The sequence below is a fragment of the Notolepis coatsorum genome (genome assembly GCF_963971535.1).
Source record: "Notolepis coatsorum genome assembly, chromosome: 5".
NCBI lineage: Eukaryota > Metazoa > Chordata > Actinopteri > Aulopiformes > Paralepididae > Notolepis > Notolepis coatsorum.
In genome coordinates this window covers 165,786,335-165,811,876 of record NC_140169.1, presented here as the reverse complement: position 1 = coordinate 165,811,876, position 25,542 = coordinate 165,786,335, and the positions used below count along the sequence as shown (strand labels likewise).

The window sequence follows — 25,542 nt, the reverse complement described above, 5'->3', positions numbered from 1 at the left end:
TCATAGCAAGTCCAGTGTCATATTATTAATAGATGTATACAAGTGGGACTATGTCCAAAGAGATGGAAGGAGGCTAAGGTTACTCCTTTACCCAAAGACTGTGTTGAAAGATGCACCCATTTTGTTTATAAACTTTATATCTGTTAGTGTTCTTCTTCACTTAGTTTCACGTAATGTTTTGGTTGCACAAATCACGTGACCCAAATCAGCCAATGGAAGCGAGCGGCCGGAGGACATCAGCCATTGGGTCCCCAAATCACGTGACCCAAATCAGCCAATGGGAGCGAGGGGTATCTAAGCGCGGGGGACCTCAGCCATTGGGTGGGACCCAAATCACGTGACCAAAATCAGCCAATGGAAGCGAGGGGTCGCTATGTGCGGGGCTTGTAAGCGCGGGGCTTGTAAGCGCTGCGGTCTGACGTGCTGCAGCTGGAAGCATCTCGTTTCAGGCACTTAAGAGGATGCGAACACAGACAGAGCGCTCTGCTCTCATCAAGCATTACACTGCTATCTTAACGTTAGCAAGCTAAGCATCTGCATAGCGCGACCTGTGTAACGTTAAGTAACTTGTGTTCGGCGGGGAAAGACCATTCCATTTGTAACACAACGCCAAAGAATAACATCCAAATTCGATCCCGATGCGCATTTCCTTCATTCCACAGCGCTGAGCGCGCAACGTATTTCATTGATCGATCTGGCCAGAGCCTATACTCACAAACGTTGCGTGTGTGGAGTTTTTCATCAATTTGAAACAAGCCTCTTGACTGTTGGAATTAGGGATGTTAAAAATAAAATATCTAATAATATTATTCAATATTAGACATTCATTGATCCAGAGGCAACCGGTTATTCGTCTGCTATTTGTAGATATATCAAGACAACAACACAACTTGCCCTCAGGGACAATAATATTTAATCTATTTAGATAGAGTATGTATGTATTATTTACAGATAATTGAAGGTACCTCAAAACATGAAACCAAGCCATGATGTCACACATCGTGTGTGTGTGTGTTACTTGAACAATTGTCACTGTGCTCCTTGGGGAAAAGGTTAGCGTAGAGCCCTATATATGGAGACATTAACATTACGTTATCAAACATAGGGACGAAGACTGTAAAAAAAAGTGTCAACAATGTTTTATAATCTTTGTTAATTTTCATAATAAAAATGTTGTGCCCCCGAAATAAAAAAAAAAGCCCCCGAAAATCAATTTAATTTCTAACCCTGGTATACTGTGTTGCAGTAGTACTCAGTGTACCTGGTTAGTATATTACTGTATATACTGTGTTGCAGCAGTACTCAGTGTACCTGGTTAGTATATTACTGTATACTGTGTTGCAGCAGTACTCAGTGTACCTGGTTAGTATATTACTGTATACTGTGTTGCAGTAGTACTCAGTGTACCTAGTTAGTATATTACTGTATACTGTGTTGCAGTAGTACCCAGTGTACCTGGTTAGTATATTACTGTATACTGTGTTGCAGTAGTACTCAGTGTACCTGGTTAGTATATTACTGTATACTGTGTTGCAGTAGTACTCAGTGTACCTAGTTAGTATATTACTGTATATACTGTGTTGCAGTAGTACTCAGTGTACCTGGTTAGTATATTACTGTATACTGTGTTGCAGTAGTACTCAGTGTACCTGGTTAGTATATTACTGTATATACTGTGTTGCAGCAGTACTCAGTGTACCTGGTTAGTATATTACTGTATACTGTGTTGCAGCAGTACTCAGTGTACCTGGTTAGTATATTACTGTATACTGTGTTGCAGTAGTACTCAGTGTAATTAGTATATTACTGTATATACTGTGTTGCAGTAGTACTCAGTGTACCTGGTTAGTATATTACTGTATACTGTGTTGCAGTAGTACTCAGTGTACCTGGTTAGTATAATACTGTATACTGTGTTGCAGTAGTACTCAGTGTAGTTAGTATATTACTGTATACTGTGTTGCAGTAGTACTCAGTGTACCTGGTTAGTATATTACTGTATACTGTGTTGCAGTAGTACTCAGTGTAATTAGTATATTACTGTATACTGTGTTGCAGTAGTACTCAGTGTAATTAGTATATTACTGTATATACTGTGTTGCAGTAGTACTCAGTGTACCTGGTTAGTATATTACTGTATACTGTGTTGCAGTAGTACTCAGTGTACCTAGTTAGTATATTACTGTACTGTGTTGCAGTAGTACTTAGTGTACCTAGTTAGTATATTACTGTATACTGTGTTGCAGTAGTACTCAGTGTACCTAGTTAGTATATTACTGTATATACTGTGTTGCAGTAGTACTCAGTGTACCTGGTTAGTATATTACTGTATATACTGTGTTGCAGTAGTACTCACTGTACCTAGTTAGTATATTACTGTATATACTGTGTTGCAGTAGTACTCAGTGTACCTAGTTAGTATATTACTGTATATACTGTGTTGCAGTAGTACTCAGTGTACCTAGTTAGTATATTACTGTATATACTGTGTTGCAGTAGTACTCAGTGTACCTGGTTAGTATATTACTGTATACTGTGTTGCAGTAGTACTCAGTGTAGTTAGTATATTACTGTATATACTGTGTTGCAGTAGTACTCAGTGTACCTGGTTAGTATATTACTGTATACTGTGTTGCAGTAGTACTCAGTGTACCTAGTTAGTATATTACTGTATATACTGTGTTGCAGTAGTACTCAGTGTACCTGGTTAGTATATTACTGTATACTGTGTTGCAGTAGTAGCTAGTGTTGTTGTTTGTTAGAAGTACACAACGCAGTATTAAAACTGAAACAAAAAAATAACTGTTAAAAAGTGTTTAAAGTGAATGTTAAAGGTGAGTGTTATTCCATACACATGGAATATGTATCTTGATACGATAGAGGGCACACATTGTGAAAACAAAGAACAATTTACCGCCTAATAGAGGCCTTGCACAGAGTGTTTAGAATGCCCATTTCTCCTTGTTAGGGACCAAGCAGTGAGACAATGAGGAAACAGGAGTTGTAGATGAAAACTGGGTTTTTATTTACCCACAAGGTGCAAAACCATTGCAAACCAAGAATTTGATAACTAAGCCTATAGATGGGTTTCTCCTCCACGTCAGCAAGGAGGCCAAAAGGAACGTAATAATCCTGGTCAGAACAATGGGGCAGACTGTATAGAGGATACTTTGTACATGACCTCGAGAACATTTGAAACTGTTTGGGGGGTGATTTCACACAGACACAACCAGGAATGAGGAAGATATGGATAGTGGTTTACGATTGTATCTCTTTGTTCCTGGATTGTAGCCACTAGCCAGCTCTTCATAACAACTCATCAACAATAGTCTTCCGGGATTCTGAAATCGGGGAGGAGATAGCGGGGGGAGCAAATGAATGAATGTGGATGAAAGCCGTGATGTAAGTGATTGCAGCTACGGCTGTGGGGGTGCTGGAGACATGATCGAATAGACTTTTATGCGCCTGAATCTCCTGAACACGGCGCGACCCATTCCTAATCGATCAGAACTAAATCGGCCGAGAAAAAGCCCATTTTTAAGACACGTCTGGCCATTTAGTGGGATCATTGTTTCATTATCCTGTTCGGCTGAAAGGACACTGGCCACCGAAGCTCGCCCCTCTGATGGAACAGTCCAGGGCGGGTGTGCGTGGCGTCACAATCCGTGCATGGGGAATAGGTGCTTAAAAATGGGCTTTTTCTCTGCCGATTTAGTTCTGATCGATTAGGAATGCAACCACTTACATCACGGCTCTCATCCACATTCATTCATTTGCTCTCCCCGCAATCTCCTGTTGTGTGGCAGTGAAAGGGTTAACCTTCTGTGTATTGTCGCAGTAAAAGGGTTAACCATTTGGTAGTGCGGCAGTGAAAGGGTTAAGCACCGTCCTCCTTGTTTTCATCAACAGTGAGGCATTTGAGATGATCTACTGTCTTTATGATGTGCATCATAGCAGACAGATAACAGAGTAGACTCTGCCCTCCTGTCACATGACCACCTGCTCAGCGCCTGACTCACTATCTCCAGTTACATCCTGCAGCCTGTCTGTCTCTATCTGCATCATGTCTGTGTCTGTCTGCATCCTGTCTGTGTCTATCTGTCTGTCTGTCTATCTGCATCCTGTCTGTGTCTATCTGCATCCTGTCTGTGTCTATCTGCATCCTGTCTGTCTATCTGCATCCTGTCTGTCTCTATCTGCATCCTGTCTCTGTCTATCTGCATCCTGTCTGTCTCTATCTGCATCCTGTCTGTCTATCTGCATCCTGTCTGTCTCTATCTGCATCCTGGTACCGTTGTCCGTCCTCCACCTTGAATCAGATCTTCTTGTTACCTGAACAAGCATTTCATTCTCCTCCCTACAGGGTGGTTTGCCAGCCTGGCTCCTTCAGAAGCCCAACATTGTGCTACGTTCAGCGGACGCAGGTATGATTTCAACATTAATCTTCTATCCACAGATTCCACATAGACCCTCCCCACTCCTGCCACACCCAGCCCCCCTTTCACACCCATGTTCTGCCCTCTCTTTCAGATTACCTGCAGCCAGTCAGCACCTGGCTGGCTGTTCTTCTCCCTAAAGTGAAGCCCTGGCTCTATACGAGTGGAGGGAACATCATTAGTGTCCAGGTAGGGTCCTATTGTCGCCCCGTTCTCAGGCCCTATAGTGAGGTGTATGTTTTTCGTGTTCCACCCTCTGTCCAACGCAATGTATTTCCCCCATTGCCCATTTCTAAATCGTCTCGTTTAAAACGAATAAAGCATTAACATTTGCATGGTGTACCTTTCTGTGCTTATTCATCCACAATCTATAGCTCAACATGAAAATATTCGCAATTAATCATAAAAATAAAATCGCCACATTTTATTTCAACCAAAAATGCTTAAACAATAATGTTAGTGATAGAAGGGAACTCATTTTGTGCACAAATGGAACGCTTTTCAATTTCCATGCGGCAAAATTGTTACAATAGCCGATAATTCATTTTCCCAATGATGAATCCCTATACGGGTGGAACAACCAGTGACATCAGACTACACCTCCCTATTGTCACCCGTTCTCAGGGCCTATTGTCGGCCCGTTCTCAGGCCCTATTGTTGCCCCGTTCTCAGGCCCTATTGTCGGCCCGTTCTCAGGCCCTATTGTCGGCCCGTTCTCAGGTCCTATTGTCGCCCCGTTCTCAGGTCCTATTGTCGCCCCTGTTCTCAGGGCCTATTGTCGCCCCTGTTCTCAGGCCCTATTGTCGCCCCGTTCTCAGGCCCTATTGTCGGCCCGTTCTCAGGTCCTATTGTCGCCCCTGTTCTCAGGTCCTATTGTCACCCCGTTCTCAGGCCCTATTGTCGGCCCGTTCTCAGGCCCTATTGTCGCCCCGTTCTCAGGCCCTATTGTTGGCCCGTTCTCAGGCCCTATTGTCGCCCTGTTCTCAGGTCCTATTGTCGCCCGTTCTCAGGCCCTATTATCGGCCCGTTCTCAGGCCCTATTGTCGCCCGTTCTCAGGCCCTATTGTCGTCCCGTTCTCAACCATATCTCTTTGTATCCATCCTAGTAAGATCTGCTTAAATACACTCTTACGCTCGTCCATACTCTGCATCTCGGAGGCGAGCTCTATTCCCCCCCCCCCCCCCAAATACAACCCAGATAAGCTGTTGTCTCAGGTATATTTATTTATTTTTATAAACAGAGATTTAATTTAATTTCAAACCTTTGTTTCAACTCGTGAGACACTGGGGTTACCCTCATTTACAGCGACGACAAGCTCACAAAACAAGACACCGTTTATCAGCAATTTAATACGAATGTCTTATCCTACAGATAAGAATAAACAATAGAAAATCAGCTAAGACAGTTACAAGTCGACACACAGAGTCGGTCGGAGATCATACTTCTAAATGCAGCGAGAGAAGGAAGAACCTTCAGCTTCAGAGTCAGTCGGAGGGCGTTCCAGGCGTTGGAGGCGTCAAAGGAAAAAGCCGTTTTTCCCAGTTCAGAGATATATGTGATTGGGTTTTGAAGATGTATTTACCTAGTCATTTCTGATATACAGTGTGCATTAGATTAGATTAGCATGGGTGTTTTAAACAGTTTTCGAGAGACCTGCCTTTTTATGTGACATATTGTACTTGTTACAAAGGATCAGATTAAACCGAATATATATATTTATTGATTGATGTATATTGCATAGTATTTGTATATCGTTTGATATCCCTTGTATATTCCTTGTACATATACACGGAATATCCCTTTAGCCTAGTACAGACCATAATATTTCATTCTCCTATTGGACAGCGGTCCACAGGCGCCAGGGCCGTGCCTCCAGAGTCAGGTTCAAAGCCACCGTCAAGACATGTCTGTACATGCCCGGCCTTGCCCAGGAATACGAGACAGAAATGAGGTTGGCACTAGATTGTTCGCCGTGCATATAAATATGGCGCAGGTGAATACAGAAGTAGAGTTACCCAATAAGTTGAAGCCTCACCCACGATACAACGTGCGGTGAAGTATGGCCTGTTTGGCCCCAAATAGAGCATTGAGACCGCGTGCAAATTAATAACTGAATTGTCAGAGTTTGGCGCTATACCGTCGAGTGCGACATATTTCTATTAAGTCAGTAATAGTCTATTTGTGTATAGTGTATCGTGCGGCTAAAGTTCTACAGTGACCAGCATCACCAACGCTTCCTCGTATCAGCTAGAGTGCTTATCCAGGCTGGGCTGCTTTCATGGCGCTTTCACCCGAGGAGACCTAGACGAGAACCGTGTGGACATGTACACTGGATTAATCTACCCGACGACTACATAGCCCTTTGCGGCTGGATTATATTTGTTTTGGTCCTGTGATTTATGGAGCGGAGAATCGCCGACGCCTACATGTGTGGGATTTACCCTGTGAGGAGCCACGTCGAGTCTGCGCTTCAGAGAGCCTGAGGCCGGCTAGCTTTCTTCACTGTGGAGCTACAGTCTACGGAGAACAGCTGTATTCGTCTGTGGATCAAGAGACTATTGCACCGTCTCCTGTACTTGGAGTCTCCTTAGTCATCGTTGACCAGACTCTCTACTACCGACAGATCCTCTACCCCTGCTGGCTTACAACCGGGGGGACCCTTCCAGTATCTCCCGCTATATATTACTAGTGTACCATAGATATAATTCCCTAAGATTCAGGTTGTATAATTACCTCCTGCGTAACCAGAGAATGGACATTCATTATTGATTTGCCTACGCACATTCCTTTGCCTTATAAGCGCATCCAAAGTAAAATAGAGAAGTATATTATGTACCTTTTCCTGCAATAAATACTTAATTACCACTTTGTGTGGAACCGATTCATTGTGGGAAGTGTTCATCATATTTATATATCATGTACTGTATGGCCAGTAATTAAAGTACATAAAGCGGTAGTGGTTTAATGATACCATACTTATCAATACAGTCAGGGAATTGTACCCCTCAGTTACAGTACTTATTTATATTGTGTGCTTTTATTAAATGTTTATGTTTTAAACTTTTTATGTTTTATCTTATGTTGTGGACTTGTACAGCACTTTGGTCAACTTTGTTGTTTTTTAAATGTGCTTTATAAATAAAGTGGATTGGATTGGATGTGAATACACTCAGTGTAATGTATAATCCGCTTGCAGGTTGAGAACGAGTATGGAAGTTACTACACCTGTGACTACAACTACATGCGTCACCTGCGGACTCTGTTCCGTCTCTTCCTGGGCGAGGAAACGGTCCTCTTCACCACCGACGGGAACACGGACAAGGAGATGATCTGCGGGACACTGGAGGGATTATACGCCACCATAGACTTTGGCACAGGTTGGTTCTGTAGGATCGTGTTTACGGTAGTTCACCGACTACACAGTATTTATCTTGAGGTTCTTAAAAAAAAGTGCTATTATAAATGAATGAAGTTTATTTTTCGGTCTTGTTTACAGATAAATCAAACGCGTGGACTTGAAAAAAAAAAAAAAAAAAAAATTCATATTCAAGGCAAGGTCACACACAAAATCCAAAATCAACGACGAAAAAAAGGAATAGGCTGAAGCACATACTTATTTTTGCCTATCCTTTACAAATTCTTAAAAACGAAATATATTTTAACATAAGAAAGAAAAACTTAAAATATGCTGCAAGATATAATTTTTTTTAAAGAAAAAAACAAATGTTTGATGTTTTACTCAAAACTGTACTCCTGAATTATTCGATCCTTTAAGGCTTTTTTAAATCTCCCCTGAGAAGTACACAACTTCAACCCGTCACTAAGGCCATCATTTAACTCCCAAAATTGATGATTGATTGAACACGTATTGTGAGACTTATAACCATACCATAGGAACTAGTACTTTACGTTGCTTAGCAACAAGGAACTAGTACTTTACGTTGCTTAGCAACAAGGAACTAGTACTTTACGTTGCTTAGCTACAAGGAACTAGTACTTTACGTTGCTTAGCAACAAGGAACTAGTGCTTTACGTTGCTTAGCAACAAGGAACTAGTACTTTACGTTGCTTAGCAACAAGGAACTAGTACTTTACGTTGCTTAGGAACAAGGAACTAGTGCTTTACGTTGCTTAGCAACAAGGAACTAGTGCTTTACGTTGCTTAGCAACAAGGAACTAGTGCTTTACGTTGCTTAGCAACAAGGAACTAGTACTTTACATTGCTTAGCAACAAGGAACTAGTACTGTTACAAAGGATCAGATTAAACCGAATATATATATATTCATTGATTGATATATATTGCATAATATTTGTATATCGTTTGATATCCCTTGTATATTCCTTGTACATATACACGGAATATCCCTTTAGCCTAGTACAGACCATAATATTTCATTCTCCTATTGGACAGCGGTCCACAGGCGCCAAGGCCATGCCTCCAAAGTCAGGTTCAAAGTCACCGGACATGAATGGTATTGCGCAAGGATATGAGACAGGAATAAAGCTGGTACTAGTTTATTCATCTAAGCGTATAAATACGGCACAGGTGAATACAGAAGCACTTAGAGAAACTTAGTATGTTACCCAATAAGTTGAAGCCTCACCCACGATACGATGTGCGGTGAAGTATGGCCTGTTTGGCCCCAAATAGAGCATTGAGACCGCGTGCGAATTAATAACGGAAGTGTCAGAGTTTAACGCTATACCGTCGAGTGCGACCTATTCTATTAAGTCAGTAATAGTCTATTTGTGTATTGTGTATAGTGTATCGTGCGGCTAAAGTTCTACAGTGACCAGCATCACCAACGTTTTCCTCGTATCAGCTAGAGTGCTTATCCAGGCTGGGCTGCTTATCACGGCGCTTTCACCCGAGGAGCCCTAGACGAGGACCGTGTGGACATGTACACTGGATTATCTACCCGACGACTGCATAGCCCTTTTCGGCTGGATTATATTTGCTTTTGGTCCTGTAATTAATGGAGCGGAGAATCGCCGACGCCCACAAGTGTGTGGGATTTACCCTGTGAGGAGCCACGTCGAGTCTGCCCCTCAGAAGCCTGAGGCAGGCTAGCTTTCTTCCATGTGGAGCTACATGCTACGGAGAACAGCTGTATTCGTCTGTGGATCAAGATCTTATTGCACCGTCTCCCGTACTCGGAGTCTCCTTATCATCGTTGACCCAGACTCTACTACCGACAGATCCTCTACCCTTGCTGGCTTACAACCGGGGGGACCCTTCCAGTATCTCCCGCTATATTACTAGTGTACCATAGATATAATTCCCTAAGATTCAGGTTGTATGATTACCTCCTGCTTAATATGAGAATGGACATTCGTTATTGATTTGCCTACGCACATTCCTTTGCCTTATAAGCGCATTCAAAGTGAAGTAAAGAAAGTATATTATGTACCTTTTGCTGCAATAAATACTTAAATACAACTTTGTGTAGAACCGATTCATTGTGGGGAAGTGTTCATCATTAGAATACCTATGTACTGTATGGCCAGTAGAATGTACATAAAGACGGTAGTGGTTTAATGATACCATACTTATCAATACAGTCAGGGAATTGTACCCCTCAGTTACAAGTACTTTACGTTGCTTAGCAACAAGGAACTAGTACTTTACGTTGCTTAGCAACACGGAACTAGTACTTTACGTTGAGATGAGACTTATAACCATACCATAGGAACTAGTACTTTACGTTGCTTAAATAAAATAAGACATAAATAAAGCACATTTTAGTTTTCTCTGAGATGTCTCCGTTTGTTGTTTTATTGATATTTGTTGTTTTATTGATATTTGATTTGTTCTATATGTTTGTATATTTGTTATTGGTCTATATTTGTTTGTATATTTTATTGGTGTTTTATTGATCATTCTTGTTTGATTTTTATATGTTTGTATCCAGACCCCAGGAAGAATAGTCGCTGCTGAGGCAGTGACTAATGGGGATCTGAAATAAAGAAATAAAGGAACTAGTACTTTACGTTGCTTAGCAACGGGGAACTAATTGTTGTTGGTGGAGGACCAAAATAAAAGGAATGTTGTATTAAAGCCATATCATGCTATATACACACAGGTGCCAGTAAACATGATATAATGACCCTCTCATACTGTTTCTTTCCTAACCCAGACACCGATATATCCAAAGCCTTCAAACGGCAAAGGAGGTTTGAACCGCATGGCCCTCTGGTTTGTTTAATTCCTATTCACTATTAATTTACATGCAGGGATGGACATTCTATTAGCCTGTGGGTGGTGCGTTTTACTGTGTGACTGTTATTATTATTATTTATTTATTATTAGTTCAGATTATTGTTACTGTTGCTATGGCAGCCAGATAACCAGGCTAACCCTAACCCCGTCAGACTCATTCCCTAAAGTCCTGAAGTGTCATCCCTCTTAGTATGGAATCAATGTATAATAATTACCCAATTAATAATAACAATTCTAATATAATAATAACATTGTTATTCTTGCAGGTGAACTCAGAGTTCTACACCGGCTGGCTGGACCACTGGGGAGACCAGCATGCTCTTGTTGACACTGAGAAGGTCAGCAGAATGCTAGGAGACATGCTGTCCATGGGGGCCAGCGTCAACATGTATGTCCCCCTAGCAACCGTGCATCACCCTAACAACCACCCCTCACCCTAACAACCATCCTTCACCCTAACAACCATCCTTCACCCTAACAACCATCCTTCACCCTAACAACCATCCTTCACCCTAACAACCATCCTTCACCCTAACAACCATCCCTCACCCTAACAACCATCCCTCACCCTAACAACCATCCTTCACCCTAACAACCATCCTTCACCATAACAACCATCCCTCACCCTAACAACCATCCTTCACCATAACAACCATCCCTCACCCTAACAACCATCCTTCACCCTAACAACCATCCTTCACCATAACAACCATCCCTCACCCTAACAACCATTCCTCACCCTAACAACCATCCCTCACCCTAACAACCATCCTTCAAACCCATGTTCCTCTTCCTGTCAGGTGGTTAAGATCCATTCATCATTAACCCCTTTGAGGTGCAGCAAGTAATATCAGTTGAACGTTGGTACTTCATGAGCAGTGATACTAAGTAACGCGTTATTGTAATCTGATTACTTTTCCCCGAAAATAGTAATCTAACGCGTTAATCTTTACAAGCCAGTAATCTGATTGCAGTTACTTGTCCAAGTGGCTGTGCGTTACTATTTCGTTACTATCTCATCATAATGCAGGCGGAATGCAGTATTTTCTTTCGTTTTCGACAGTCAAATATACGTTTGGAGAGCTTTTCCTTGTATTGGGAGTGACGTCACAGCACGCAACCTCGCGTGTTGTACCATGCTGGTGGGCGCGGCTGTTATTGTTATTATCAGGCTGACCTAAACTGCGAGCTAGCAGGGAGACGCTCGCGCTGGTAACGCTTTCTTGCACTGGAAGTTCACTAGTCTACTTAACGTTTGTGTCAGCTAAGCCGGGTGAAAAAAACATTCACTTTGCGGAGGAAACAAAATACTGTCTACCGCATATGGAATATACAGCACAGCATGACCAAACGGATAGAAAAAAAACCAAAGCCGAAGCATCGACTTCTACAGGACTCGGAGGTGCACCAGCCAAACAGTATGTTCCACCTTTGAGTTAAACATCTTTTGCATTGCACTATTCATGAACATGGAACACCATATTGCAGTATGTAGGTTGTCAGTAGCACACAATACCATCAAGTGCTCCTGTGGAACGGCTTTTTAGTCTGGGAGGGTTGGTGCTCACGCCTAGAAGGAACAGACTTTCTGACAAGAGGTTTGAGAAGATTCTGTTACTGAGATATAATCACTGGTTTACTCACCCCTCTCCCCTGTTTCACTAGGAACATTAGAACCATATCTGAATGGGGCAGGCCTCAAAGGTAGGCTACATATCAGCCTACATGTGGTGTTATTGACCATTTATCTTTTGTGAAATCTATAGATTTATAGATAGGCCTACCTGCCCTATTAGTACATTTTACTCAAACTGAGTACATTTTACTAAATTTTTTGTCATTCTTATGTTGTGGCAGCAGCAGGGGGGACGACTTCGTAACCTAGTTACTTTCAAAGTAACTAAGTTACTCTGATAATCAAGTAATCAGTAAAGTAACTAAGATTACTTTTTAAAGGAGTAATCAGTAATCAGATTACTTTTACAAGTAATCTGTGGCATCACTGTTCATGAGTAATATCAGCTGAATGTTGGTATTTAATGAGTAATATCAGTTGAATGTTGGTATTTAATGAGTAAAATCAGCTGAATGTTGTAGAGACGAAGGCTCTCATCATGTCTGTAACAAAGACTAACACGTATTTGTCATCAGTATTCCGCTACATCGTGCTGTGCTTTCTTTACACAGGTACATGTTTGAAGGAGGGACTAACTTTGGCTACTGGAATGGTAAGCTCAAGTGATATGTATCAATATTGTTCAATATTTCTTTAATAATCATCTTTATCTGCCAGGCTACTGAGATTGGGATGGCAGCTTAATTTGAGGTGCTTCCCTGGGTTGGGTTGAATTCACTTTCAATTCAAGCAATTGCCCTATTTCATTATTCCACTATCCCACTATTCCACTGCTATGTAAACAAAACATCTCGTGGATGGGTGTGGGGGGTTAGTCAGAATTAATGAGAATGTTGCTATTTTTAGATATCGCAACACCTATTCGGAAAATGTAAAGGCAAGACTTAAGATTATCTATTCATTTAAGGTGCAACAAACACTGGTATTTATTTATTTTAAAGTCCTTATTGGTAAACAACCTGTTTACATCTCTTCACCGTTAGATTGGAAGATTGGAACCTATTCAACTCGATAGAATGACTGGATGGTTCTTAGGGTCCCTCAAGTTTGTTCTGAGCTAGGGAAGTCAGCCTTTTCCTTTGATGCCTCTAACTCATGGAATGTCCTCCAACTCTCTCTGAAGTTGGATGTTGTCCTTCCCTTGGTCTGTTTAAACTTATGATTTCAGACCATTGTGTGACTGACTACCTGCGACTGTTTTAGCTGATTTAAAAGAAAATATATCTTAAAAACATTTACAAATATTTACTCTTTTGTATTTAATTTTCTGTGAATATTGCTTTTATTATGAACCGTTTACATTTTGTACATTCGTCGTTTCTGTAAATGAGGGAAACCTCAGAAGCTTACGAATTTAAATAAAGGTTGAAATGAAATTTTACAATTACAAAGTTTGACCTTACAAACTCCCAAATGTCCCCCAAGGGGATCAATAAAGGAATATCTTATCTTACAACTGAAATTGAATAGAAGATTTGCTATTATTTGGTCATTTATAAAGATAATCTGATTCCTACGCGTTTTTCAATGGGAGAGAGCGACCCACAGCCTCTTCTCACAACAGCAATGTATAGTCATGTATGTTGTGATGAATTGAAAATGGGGGACCCTGATGTAAACAAGACGAAAGTCTCTCTGGTCTGCATCCCCTTAACAATTGTGTGTATTGAGCCGTACTGTATTGTACCCATTCTGCAATCTGTTAATACAATTTTCAATCAATCAATCAATTCCACTTGATATACTGGTGAAGTATCTCATTTTGATTTTTTTTTGAGGTTGTCAGATCCAAACTAACAAGGACACATGTTATAGTGAATGGCATTAGCATTATTCATATTGATATCCACCGGTATTCACATTCTGAACAGACCCAGGGCCAGGTCCTACAGAACTCACATGTTGAACAGACCTAGGTCCAGGTCCTACAGAACTCACATGTTGAACAGACCCAGGTCCTACAGAACTAACATGTTGAACAGACCCAGGTCCTACAGAATTAACATGTTGAACAGACCCAGGTCCTACAGAACTAACATGTTGAACAGACCCAGGTCCTACAGAACTAACATGTTGAACAGACCGAGGTCCTACAGAACTCACATGTTGAACAGACCCAGGTCCAGGTTCTACAGAACTCACATGTTGAACAGACCCAGGTCCTACAGAACTAACATGTTGAACAGACCCAGACCCAAGGTCCTACAGAACTCACATGTTGAACAGACCCAGGTCCTACAGAACTCACATGTTGAACAGACCCAGGTCCTACAGAACTCACATGTTGAACAGACCCAGGTCCTACAGAACTCACATGTTGAACAGACCCAGGTCCTACAGAACTAACATGTTGAACAGACCCAGGTCCAGGTCCTACAGAACTAACATGTTGAACAGACCCAGGTCCTACAGAACTAACATGTTGAACAGACCCAGGTCCCACAGAACTCACATGTTGAACAGACCCAGGTCCTACAGAACTAACATGTTGAACAGACCCAGGTCCTACAGAACTAACATGTTGAACAGACCCAGGTCCAGGTCCTACAGAACTCACATGTTGAACAGACCCATGTCCTACAGAACTAACATGTTGAACAGACCCAGGTCCTACAGAACTAACATGTTGAACAGACCCAGGTCCCACAGAACTAACATGTTGAACAGACCCAGGTCCTACAGAACTAACATGTTGAACAGACCCAGGTCCAGGTTCTACAGAACTCACATGTTGAACAGACCCAGGTTCTACAGAACTCACATGTTGAACATACCCAGGTCCATGTTCTACAGAACTCACATGTTGAACAGACCCAGGTCCTACAGAACTCACATGTTGAACAGACCCAGGTCCGGGTCCTACAGAACTAACATGTTGAACAGACCCAGGTCCAGGTCCTACAGAACTAACATGTTGAACAGACCCAGACCCAGGTCCCACAGAACTAACATGTTGAACAGACCCAGGTTCTACAGAACTCACATGTTGAACAGACCCAGATCCTACAGAACTAACATGTTGAACAGACCCAGGTCCCACAGAACTAACATGTTGAACAGACCCAGGTCCAGGTTCTACAGAACTAACATGTTGAACAGACCCAGACCCAGGTCCTACAGAACTAACATGTTGAACAGACCCAGGTCCCACAGAACTAACATGTTGAACAGACCCAGGTCCTACAGAACTAACATGTTGAACAGACCCAGGTCCCACAGAACTAACATGTTGAACAGACCCAGGTCCTACAGAACTAACATGTTGAACAGACCCAGGTCCTACAGAACTCACATGTTGCACAGTCCCAGGTCCAGGTTCTACAGAACTCACATGTTGAACAGACCCAGGTTCTACAGAACTCACATGTTGAACAGACCCAGGTCCAGGTTCTACAGAACTCACATGTTGAACAGACCCAGGTCCTACAGAACTAACATGTTGAACAGACCCAGGTCCTACAGAACTAACATGTTGAACAGACCCAGGTCCCACAGAACTAACATGTTGAACAGACCCAGGTCCTACAGAACTAACATGTTGAACAGACCCAGGTCCAGGTTCTACAGAACTCACATGTTGAACAGACCCAGGTTCTACAGAACTCACATGTTGAACATACCCAGGTCCAGGTTCTACAGAACTCACATGTTGAACAGACCCAGGTCCTACAGAACTCACATGTTGAACAGACCCAGGTCCGGGTCCTACAGAACTAACATGTTGAACAGACCCAGGTCCAGGTCCTACAGAACTAACATGTTGAACAGACCCAGACCCAGGTCCTACAGAACTCGCATGTTGAACAGACCCAGGTCCCACAGAACTAACATGTTGAACAGACCCAGGTCCCACAGAACTAACATGTTGAACAGACCCAGGTTCTACAGAACTCACATGTTGAACAGACCCAGATCCTACAGAACTAACATGTTGAACAGACCCAGGTCCCACAGAACTAACATGTTGAACAGACCCAGGTCCAGGTTCTACAGAACTAACATGTTGAACAGACCCAGACCCAGGTCCTACAGAACTAACATGTTGAACAGACCCAGGTCCCACAGAACTAACATGTTGAACAGACCCAGGTCCTACAGAACTAACATGTTGAACAGACCCAGGTCCCACAGAACTAACATGTTGAACAGACCCAGGTCCTACAGAACTAACATGTTGAACAGACCCAGGTCCTACAGAACTCACATGTTGAACAGTCCCAGGTCCAGGTTCTACAGAACTCACATGTTGAACAGACCCAGGTTCTACAGAACTCACATGTTGAACAGACCCAGGTCCAGGTTCTACAGAACTCACATGTTGAACAGACCCAGGTCCTACAGAACTCACATGTTGAACAGACCCAGGTCCGGGTCCTACAGAACTAACATGTTGAACAGACCCAGACCCAGGTCCTACAGAACTAACATGTTGAACAGACCCAGACCCAGGTCCTACAGAACTCACATGTTGAACAGACCCAGGTCCAGGTTCTACAGAACTCACATGTTGAACAGACCCGGGTTCTACAGAGCTAACATGTTGAACAGACCCAGGTCCAGGTCCTACAGAACTCACATGTTGAACAGACCCAGGTCCTACAGAACTAACATGTTGAACAGACCCAGGTCCTACAGAACTAACATGTTGAAAACATGTTGAACAGACCCAGGTCCTACAGAACTAACATGTTGAACAGACCCAGGTCCCATAGAACTAACATGTTGAACAGACCCAGGTTCTACAGAACTCACATGTTGAACAGACCCAGGTCCAACAGAACTCACATGTTGAACAGACCCAGACCCAGGTCCTACAGAACTAACATTCTGAACAGACCCAGGTCCTACAGAACTAACATGTTGAACAGACCCAGGTCCAGGTCCTACAGAACTAACATGTTGAACAGACCCAGGTCCTACAGAACTCACATGTTGAACAGACCCAGACCCAGGTCCTACAGATCTAACATTCTGAACAGACCCAGGTCCTACAGAACTAACATGTTGAACAGACCCAGGTCGAGGTCCTACAGAACTAACATGTTGAACAGACCCAGGTCCTACAGAACTCACATGTTGAACAGACCCAGGTCCTACAGAACTAATATGTTGAACAGACCCAGGTCCTACAGAACTAACATGTTGAACAGACCCAGGTCCAGGTTCTACAGAACTCACATGTTGAACAGACCCAGGTTCTACAGAACTCACATGTTGAACATACCCAGGTCCAGGTTCTACAGAACTCACATGTTGAACAGACCCAGGTCCTACAGAACTCACATGTTGAACAGACCCAGGTCCGGGTCCTACAGAACTAACATGTTGAACAGACCCAGGTCCAGGTCCTACAGAACTAACATGTTGAACAGACCCAGGTCCTACAGAACTCACATGTTGAACAGACCCAGGTCCCACAGAACTAACATGTTGAACAGACCCAGGTTCTACAGAACTCACATGTTGAACAGACCCAGATCCTACAGAACTAACATGTTGAACAGACCCAGGTCCCACAGAACTAACATGTTGAACAGACCCAGGTCCAGGTTCTACAGAACTAACATGTTGAACAGACCCAGACCCAGGTCCTACAGAACTAACATGTTGAACAGACCCAGGTCCCACAGAACTAACATGTTGAACAGACCCAGGTCCTACAGAACTAACATGTTGAACAGACCCAGGTCCCACAGAACTAACATGTTGAACAGACCCAGGTCCTACAGAACTAACATGTTGAACAGACCCAGGTCCTACAGAACTCACATGTTGAACAGTCCCAGGTCCAGGTTCTACAGAACTCACATGTTGAACAGACCCAGGTTCTACAGAACTCACATGTTGAACAGACCCAGGTCCAGGTTCTACAGAACTCACATGTTGAACAGACCCAGGTCCTACAGAACTAACATGTTGAACAGACCCAGGTCCTACAGAACTAACATGTTGAACAGACCCAGGTCCCACAGAACTAACATGTTGAACAGACCCAGGTCCTACAGAACTAACATGTTGAACAGACCCAGGTCCAGGTTCTACAGAACTCACATGTTGAACAGACCCAGGTTCTACAGAACTCACATGTTGAACATACCCAGGTCCAGGTTCTACAGAACTCACATGTTGAACAGACCCAGGTCCTACAGAACTCACATGTTGAACAGACCCAGGTCCGGGTCCTACAGAACTAACATGTTGAACAGACCCAGGTCCAGGTCCTACAGAACTAACATGTTGAACAGACCCAGACCCAGGTCCTACAGAACTCGCATGTTGAACAGACCCAGGTCCCACAGAACTAACATGTTGAACAGACCCAGGTCCCACAGAACTAACATGTTGAACAGACCCAGGTTCTACAGAACTCACATGTTGAACAGACCCAGATCCTACAGAACTAACATGTTGAACAGACCCAGGTCCCACAGAACTAACATGTTGAACAGACCCAGGTCCTACAGAACTAACATGTTGAACAGACCCAGGTCCCACAGAACTAACATGTTGAACAGACCCAGGTCCTACAGAACTAACATGTTGAACAGACCCAGGTCCTACAGAACTCACATGTTGAACAGTCCCAGGTCCAGGTTCTACAGAACTCACATGTTGAACAGACCCAGGTTCTACAGAACTCACATGTTGAACAGACCCAGGTCCAGGTTCTACAGAACTCACATGTTGAACAGACCCAGGTCCTACAGAACTCACATGTTGAACAGACCCAGGTCCGGGTCCTACAGAACTAACATGTTGAACAGACCCAGACCCAGGTCCTACAGAACTAACATGTTGAACAGACCCAGACCCAGGTCCTACAGAACTCACATGTTGAACAGACCCAGGTCCAGGTTCTACAGAACTCACATGTTGAACAGACCCGGGTTCTACAGAGCTAACATGTTGAACAGACCCAGGTCCAGGTCCTACAGAACTCACATGTTGAACAGACCCAGGTCCTACAGAACTAACATGTTGAAAACATGTTGAACAGACCCAGGTCCTACAGAACTAACATGTTGAACAGACCCAGGTCCCATATAACTAACATGTTGAACAGACCCAGGTTCTACAGAACTCACATGTTGAACAGACCCAGGTCCAACAGAACTCACATGTTGAACAGACCCAGACCCAGGTCCTACAGAACTAACATTCTGAACAGACCCAGGTCCTACAGAACTAACATGTTGAACAGACCCAGGTCCAGGTCCTACAGAACTAACATGTTGAACAGACCCAGGTCCTACAGAACTCACATGTTGAACAGACCCAGACCCAGGTCCTACAGAACTAACATTCTGAACAGACCCAGGTCCTACAGAACTAACATGTTGAACAGACCCAGGTCCAGGTCCTACAGAACTAACATGTTGAACAGACCCAGGTCCTACAGAACTCACATGTTGAACAGACCCAGGTCCTACAGAACTAACATGTTGAACAGACCCAGGTCCTACAGAACTAACATGTTGAACAGACCCAGGTCCTACAGAACTCACATGTTGAACAGACCCAGGTCCTACAGAACTAACATGTTGAACAGACCCAGGTCCAGGTCCAACAGAACTCACATGTTGAACAGACCCAGGTCCAACAGAACTCACATGTTGAACAGACCCAGGTCCTACAGAACTCGCATGTTGAACAGACCCAGGTCCTACAGAACTAACATGTTGAACAGACCCAGGTCCTACAGAACTAACATGTTGAAAACATGTTGAACAGACCCAGGTCCTACAGAACTAACATGTTGAACAGACCCAGGTCCCATAGAACTAACATGTTGAACAGACCCAGGTTCTACAGAACTCACATGTTGAACAGACCCAGGTCCAACAGAACTCACATGTTGAACAGACCCAGACCCAGGTCCTACAGAACTAAGATTCTGAACAGACCCAGGTCCTACAGAACTAACATGTTGAACAGACCCAGGTCCAGGTCCTACAGAACTAACATGTTGAACAGACCCAGGTCCTACAGAACTCACATGTTGAACAGACCCAGACCCAGGTCCTACACAACTAACATTCTGAACAGACCCAGGTCCTACAGAACTAACATGTTGAACAGACCCAGGTCCAGGTCCTACAGAACTAACATGTTGAACAGACCCAGGTCCTACAGAACTCACATGTTGAACAGACCCAGGTCCTACAGAACTAACATGTTGAACAGACCCAGGTCCTACAGAACTAACATGTTGAACAGACCCAGGTCCTACAGAACTCACATGTTGAACAGACCCAGGTCCTACAGAACTAACATGTTGAACAGACCCAGGTCCTACAGAACTAACATGTTGAACAGACCCAGGTCCAGGTCCAACAGAACTCACATGTTGAACAGACCCAGGTCCAACAGAACTCACATGTTGAACAGACCCAGGTCCTACAGAACTCACATGTTGAACAGACCCAGGTCCTACAGAACTAACATGTTGAACAGACCCAGGTCCTACAGAACTCACATGTTGAACAGACCCAGGTCCTACAGAACTAACATGTTGAACAGACCCAGGTCCTACAGAACTAACATGTTGAACAGACCCAGGTCCTACAGAACTAACATGTTGAACAGACCCAGGTCCTACAGAACTAACATGTTGAACAGACCCAGGTCCTACAGAACTCACATGTTGAACAGACCCAGGTCCTACAGAACTCACATGTTGAACAGACCCAGGTCCAGGTCCTACAGAACTCACATGTTGAACAGACCCAGGTCCTACAGAACTCGCATGTTGAACAGACCCAGGTCCAGGTCCTACAGAACTCACATGTTGAACAGACCCAGGTCCTACAGAACTCACATGTTGAACAGACCCAGGTACTACAGAACTCACATGTTGAACAGACCCAGGTCCTACAGAACTAACATGTTGAACAGACCCATGTCCTACAGAACTCACATGTTGAACAGACCCAGGTCCTACAGAACTAACATGTTGAACAGACCCAGGTCCTACAGAACTAACATGTTGAACAGACCCAGGTCCCACAGAACTAACATGTTGAACAGACCCAGGTCCTACAGAACTAACATGTTGAACAGACCCAGGTCCCACAGAACTAACATGTTGAACAGACCCAGGTCCCACAGAACTAACATGTTGTACAGACCCAGGTTCTACAGAACTCACATGTTGAACAGACCCAGGTCCTACAGAACTAACATGTTGAACAGACCCAGCTCCCACAGAACTAACATGTTGAACAGACCCAGGTCCAGGTTCTACAGAACTAACATGTTGAACAGACCCAGACCCAGGTCCTACAGAACTAACATGTTGAACAGACCCAGGTCCCACAGAACTAACATGTTGAACAGATCCAGGTCCTACAGAACTAACATGTTGAACAGACCCAGGTCCCACAGAACTAACATGTTGAACAGACCCAGACCCAGGTCCTACAGAACTAACATGTTGAACAGACCCAGGTCCTACAGAACTAACATGTTGAACAGACCCAGGTCCTACAGAACTCACATGTTGAACAGACCCAGGTCCAGGTTCTACAGAACTCACATGTTGAACAGACCCAGGTCCTACAGAACTCACATGTTGAACAGACCCAGGTCCAGGTTCTACAGAACTCACATGTTGAACAGACCCAGGTCCTACAGAACTCACATGTTGAACAGACCCTGGTCCGGGTCCTACAGAACTAACATGTTGAACAGACCCAGGTCCAGGTCCTACAGAACTCACATGTTGAACAGACCCAGGTCCTACAGAACTCACATGTTGAACAGACCCAGGTCCAGGTCCTACAGAACTCACATGTTGAACAGACCCAGGTCCTACAGAACGAACATGTTGAACAGACCCAGGTCCTACAGAACTAACATGTTGAACAGACCCAGGTCCCATAGAACTAACATGTTGAACAGACCCAGGTTCTACAGAACTCACATGTTGAACAGACCCAGGTCCAACAGAACTCACATGTTGAACAGACCCAGACCCAGGTCCTACAGAACTAACATTCTGAACAGACCCAGGTCCTACAGAACTAACATGTTGAACAGACCCAGGTCCAGGTCCTACAGAACTAACATGTTGAACAGACCCAGGTCCTACAGAACTCACATGTTGAACAGACCCAGACCCAGGTCCTACAGATCTAACATTCTGAACAGACCCAGGTCCTACAGAACTAACATGTTGAACAGACCCAGGTCGAGGTCCTACAGAACTAACATGTTGAACAGACCCAGGTCCTACAGAACTCACATGTTGAACAGACCCAGGTCCTACAGAACTAATATGTTGAACAGACCCAGGTCCTACAGAACTAACATGTTGAACAGACCCAGGTCCAGGTTCTACAGAACTCACATGTTGAACAGACCCAGGTTCTACAGAACTCACATGTTGAACATACCCAGGTCCAGGTTCTACAGAACTCACATGTTGAACAGACCCAGGTCCTACAGAACTCACATGTTGAACAGACCCAGGTCCGGGTCCTACAGAACTAACATGTTGAACAGACCCAGGTCCAGGTCCTACAGAACTAACATGTTGAACAGACCCAGGTCCTACAGAACTCACATGTTGAACAGACCCAGGTCCCACAGAACTAACATGTTGAACAGACCCAGGTTCTACAGAACTCACATGTTGAACAGACCCAGATCCTACAGAACTAACATGTTGAACAGACCCAGGTCCCACAGAACTAACATGTTGAACAGACCCAGGTCCAGGTTCTACAGAACTAACATGTTGAACAGACCCAGACCCAGGTCCTACAGAACTAACATGTTGAACAGACCCAGGTCCCACAGAACTAACATGTTGAACAGACCCAGGTCCTACAGAACTAACATGTTGAACAGACCCAGGTCCCACAGAACTAACATGTTGAACAGACCCAGGTCCTACAGAACTAACATGTTGAACAGACCCAGGTCCTACAGAACTCACATGTTGAACAGTCCCAGGTCCAGGTTCTACAGAACTCACATGTTGAACAGACCCAGGTTCTACAGAACTCACATGTTGAACAGACCCAGGTCCAGGTTCTACAGAACTCACATGTTGAACAGACCCAGGTCCTACAGAACTAACATGTTGAACAGACCCAGGTCCTACAGAACTAACATGTTGAACAGACCCAGGTCCCACAGAACTAACATGTTGAACAGACCCAGGTCCTACAGAACTAACATGTTGAACAGACCCAGGTCCAGGTTCTACAGAACTCACATGTTGAACAGACCCAGGTTCTACAGAACTCACATGTTGAACATACCCAGGTCCAGGTTCTACAGAACTCACATGTTGAACAGACCCAGGTCCTACAGAACTCACATGTTGAACAGACCCAGGTCCGGGTCCTACAGAACTAACATGTTGAACAGACCCAGGTCCAGGTCCTACAGAACTAACATGTTGAACAGACCCAGACCCAGGTCCTACAGAACTCGCATGTTGAACAGACCCAGGTCCCACAGAACTAACATGTTGAACAGACCCAGGTCCCACAGAACTAACATGTTGAACAGACCCAGGTTCTACAGAACTCACATGTTGAACAGACCCAGATCCTACAGAACTAACATGTTGAACAGACCCAGGTCCCACAGAACTAACATGTTGAACAGACCCAGGTCCTACAGAACTAACATGTTGAACAGACCCAGGTCCCACAGAACTAACATGTTGAACAGACCCAGGTCCTACAGAACTAACATGTTGAACAGACCCAGGTCCTACAGAACTCACATGTTGAACAGTCCCAGGTCCAGGTTCTACAGAACTCACATGTTGAACAGACCCAGGTTCTACAGAACTCACATGTTGAACAGACCCAGGTCCAGGTTCTACAGAACTCACATGTTGAACAGACCCAGGTCCTACAGAACTCACATGTTGAACAGACCCAGGTCCGGGTCCTACAGAACTAACATGTTGAACAGACCCAGACCCAGGTCCTACAGAACTAACATGTTGAACAGACCCAGACCCAGGTCCTACAGAACTCACATGTTGAACAGACCCAGGTCCAGGTTCTACAGAACTCACATGTTGAACAGACCCGGGTTCTACAGAGCTAACATGTTGAACAGACCCAGGTCCAGGTCCTACAGAACTCACATGTTGAACAGACCCAGGTCCTACAGAACTAACATGTTGAAAACATGTTGAACAGACCCAGGTCCTACAGAACTAACATGTTGAACAGACCCAGGTCCCATATAACTAACATGTTGAACAGACCCAGGTTCTACAGAACTCACATGTTGAACAGACCCAGGTCCAACAGAACTCACATGTTGAACAGACCCAGACCCAGGTCCTACAGAACTAACATTCTGAACAGACCCAGGTCCTACAGAACTAACATGTTGAACAGACCCAGGTCCAGGTCCTACAGAACTAACATGTTGAACAGACCCAGGTCCTACAGAACTCACATGTTGAACAGACCCAGACCCAGGTCCTACAGAACTAACATTCTGAACAGACCCAGGTCCTACAGAACTAACATGTTGAACAGACCCAGGTCCAGGTCCTACAGAACTAACATGTTGAACAGACCCAGGTCCTACAGAACTCACATGTTGAACAGACCCAGGTCCTACAGAACTAACATGTTGAACAGACCCAGGTCCTACAGAACTAACATGTTGAACAGACCCAGGTCCTACAGAACTCACATGTTGAACAGACCCAGGTCCTACAGAACTAACATGTTGAACAGACCCAGGTCCAGGTCCAACAGAACTCACATGTTGAACAGACCCAGGTCCAACAGAACTCACATGTTGAACAGACCCAGGTCCTACAGAACTCGCATGTTGAACAGACCCAGGTCCTACAGAACTAACATGTTGAACAGACCCAGGTCCTACAGAACTAACATGTTGAAAACATGTTGAACAGACCCAGGTCCTACAGAACTAACATGTTGAACAGACCCAGGTCCCATAGAACTAACATGTTGAACAGACCCAGGTTCTACAGAACTCACATGTTGAACAGACCCAGGTCCAACAGAACTCACATGTTGAACAGACCCAGACCCAGGTCCTACAGAACTAAGATTCTGAACAGACCCAGGTCCTACAGAACTAACATGTTGAACAGACCCAGGTCCAGGTCCTACAGAACTAACATGTTGAACAGACCCAGGTCCTACAGAACTCACATGTTGAACAGACCCAGACCCAGGTCCTACACAACTAACATTCTGAACAGACCCAGGTCCTACAGAACTAACATGTTGAACA

General features: G+C 44.1%; 1 protein-coding gene across 2 annotated transcripts in view; it reads left to right on the top strand.

Moving 5' to 3' along the window:
- The window catches only part of glb1l (galactosidase, beta 1-like), a 128,231-nt gene that overhangs the window by 16,044 nt on the left and 86,645 nt on the right, over positions 1 to 25,542 (top strand). For both annotated transcript variants that reach the window (XM_084315249.1, XM_084315248.1), the window contains exons 4-9: positions 4,364 to 4,424; positions 4,531 to 4,625; positions 7,634 to 7,814; positions 10,576 to 10,634; positions 10,925 to 11,046; positions 12,846 to 12,886. In XM_084315249.1, the coding sequence (XP_084171375.1) occupies positions 4,364 to 4,424; positions 4,531 to 4,625; positions 7,634 to 7,814; positions 10,576 to 10,634; positions 10,925 to 11,046; positions 12,846 to 12,886 (559 nt within the window). The remainder of the gene's footprint in view (positions 1 to 4,363; positions 4,425 to 4,530; positions 4,626 to 7,633; positions 7,815 to 10,575; positions 10,635 to 10,924; positions 11,047 to 12,845; positions 12,887 to 25,542) is intronic.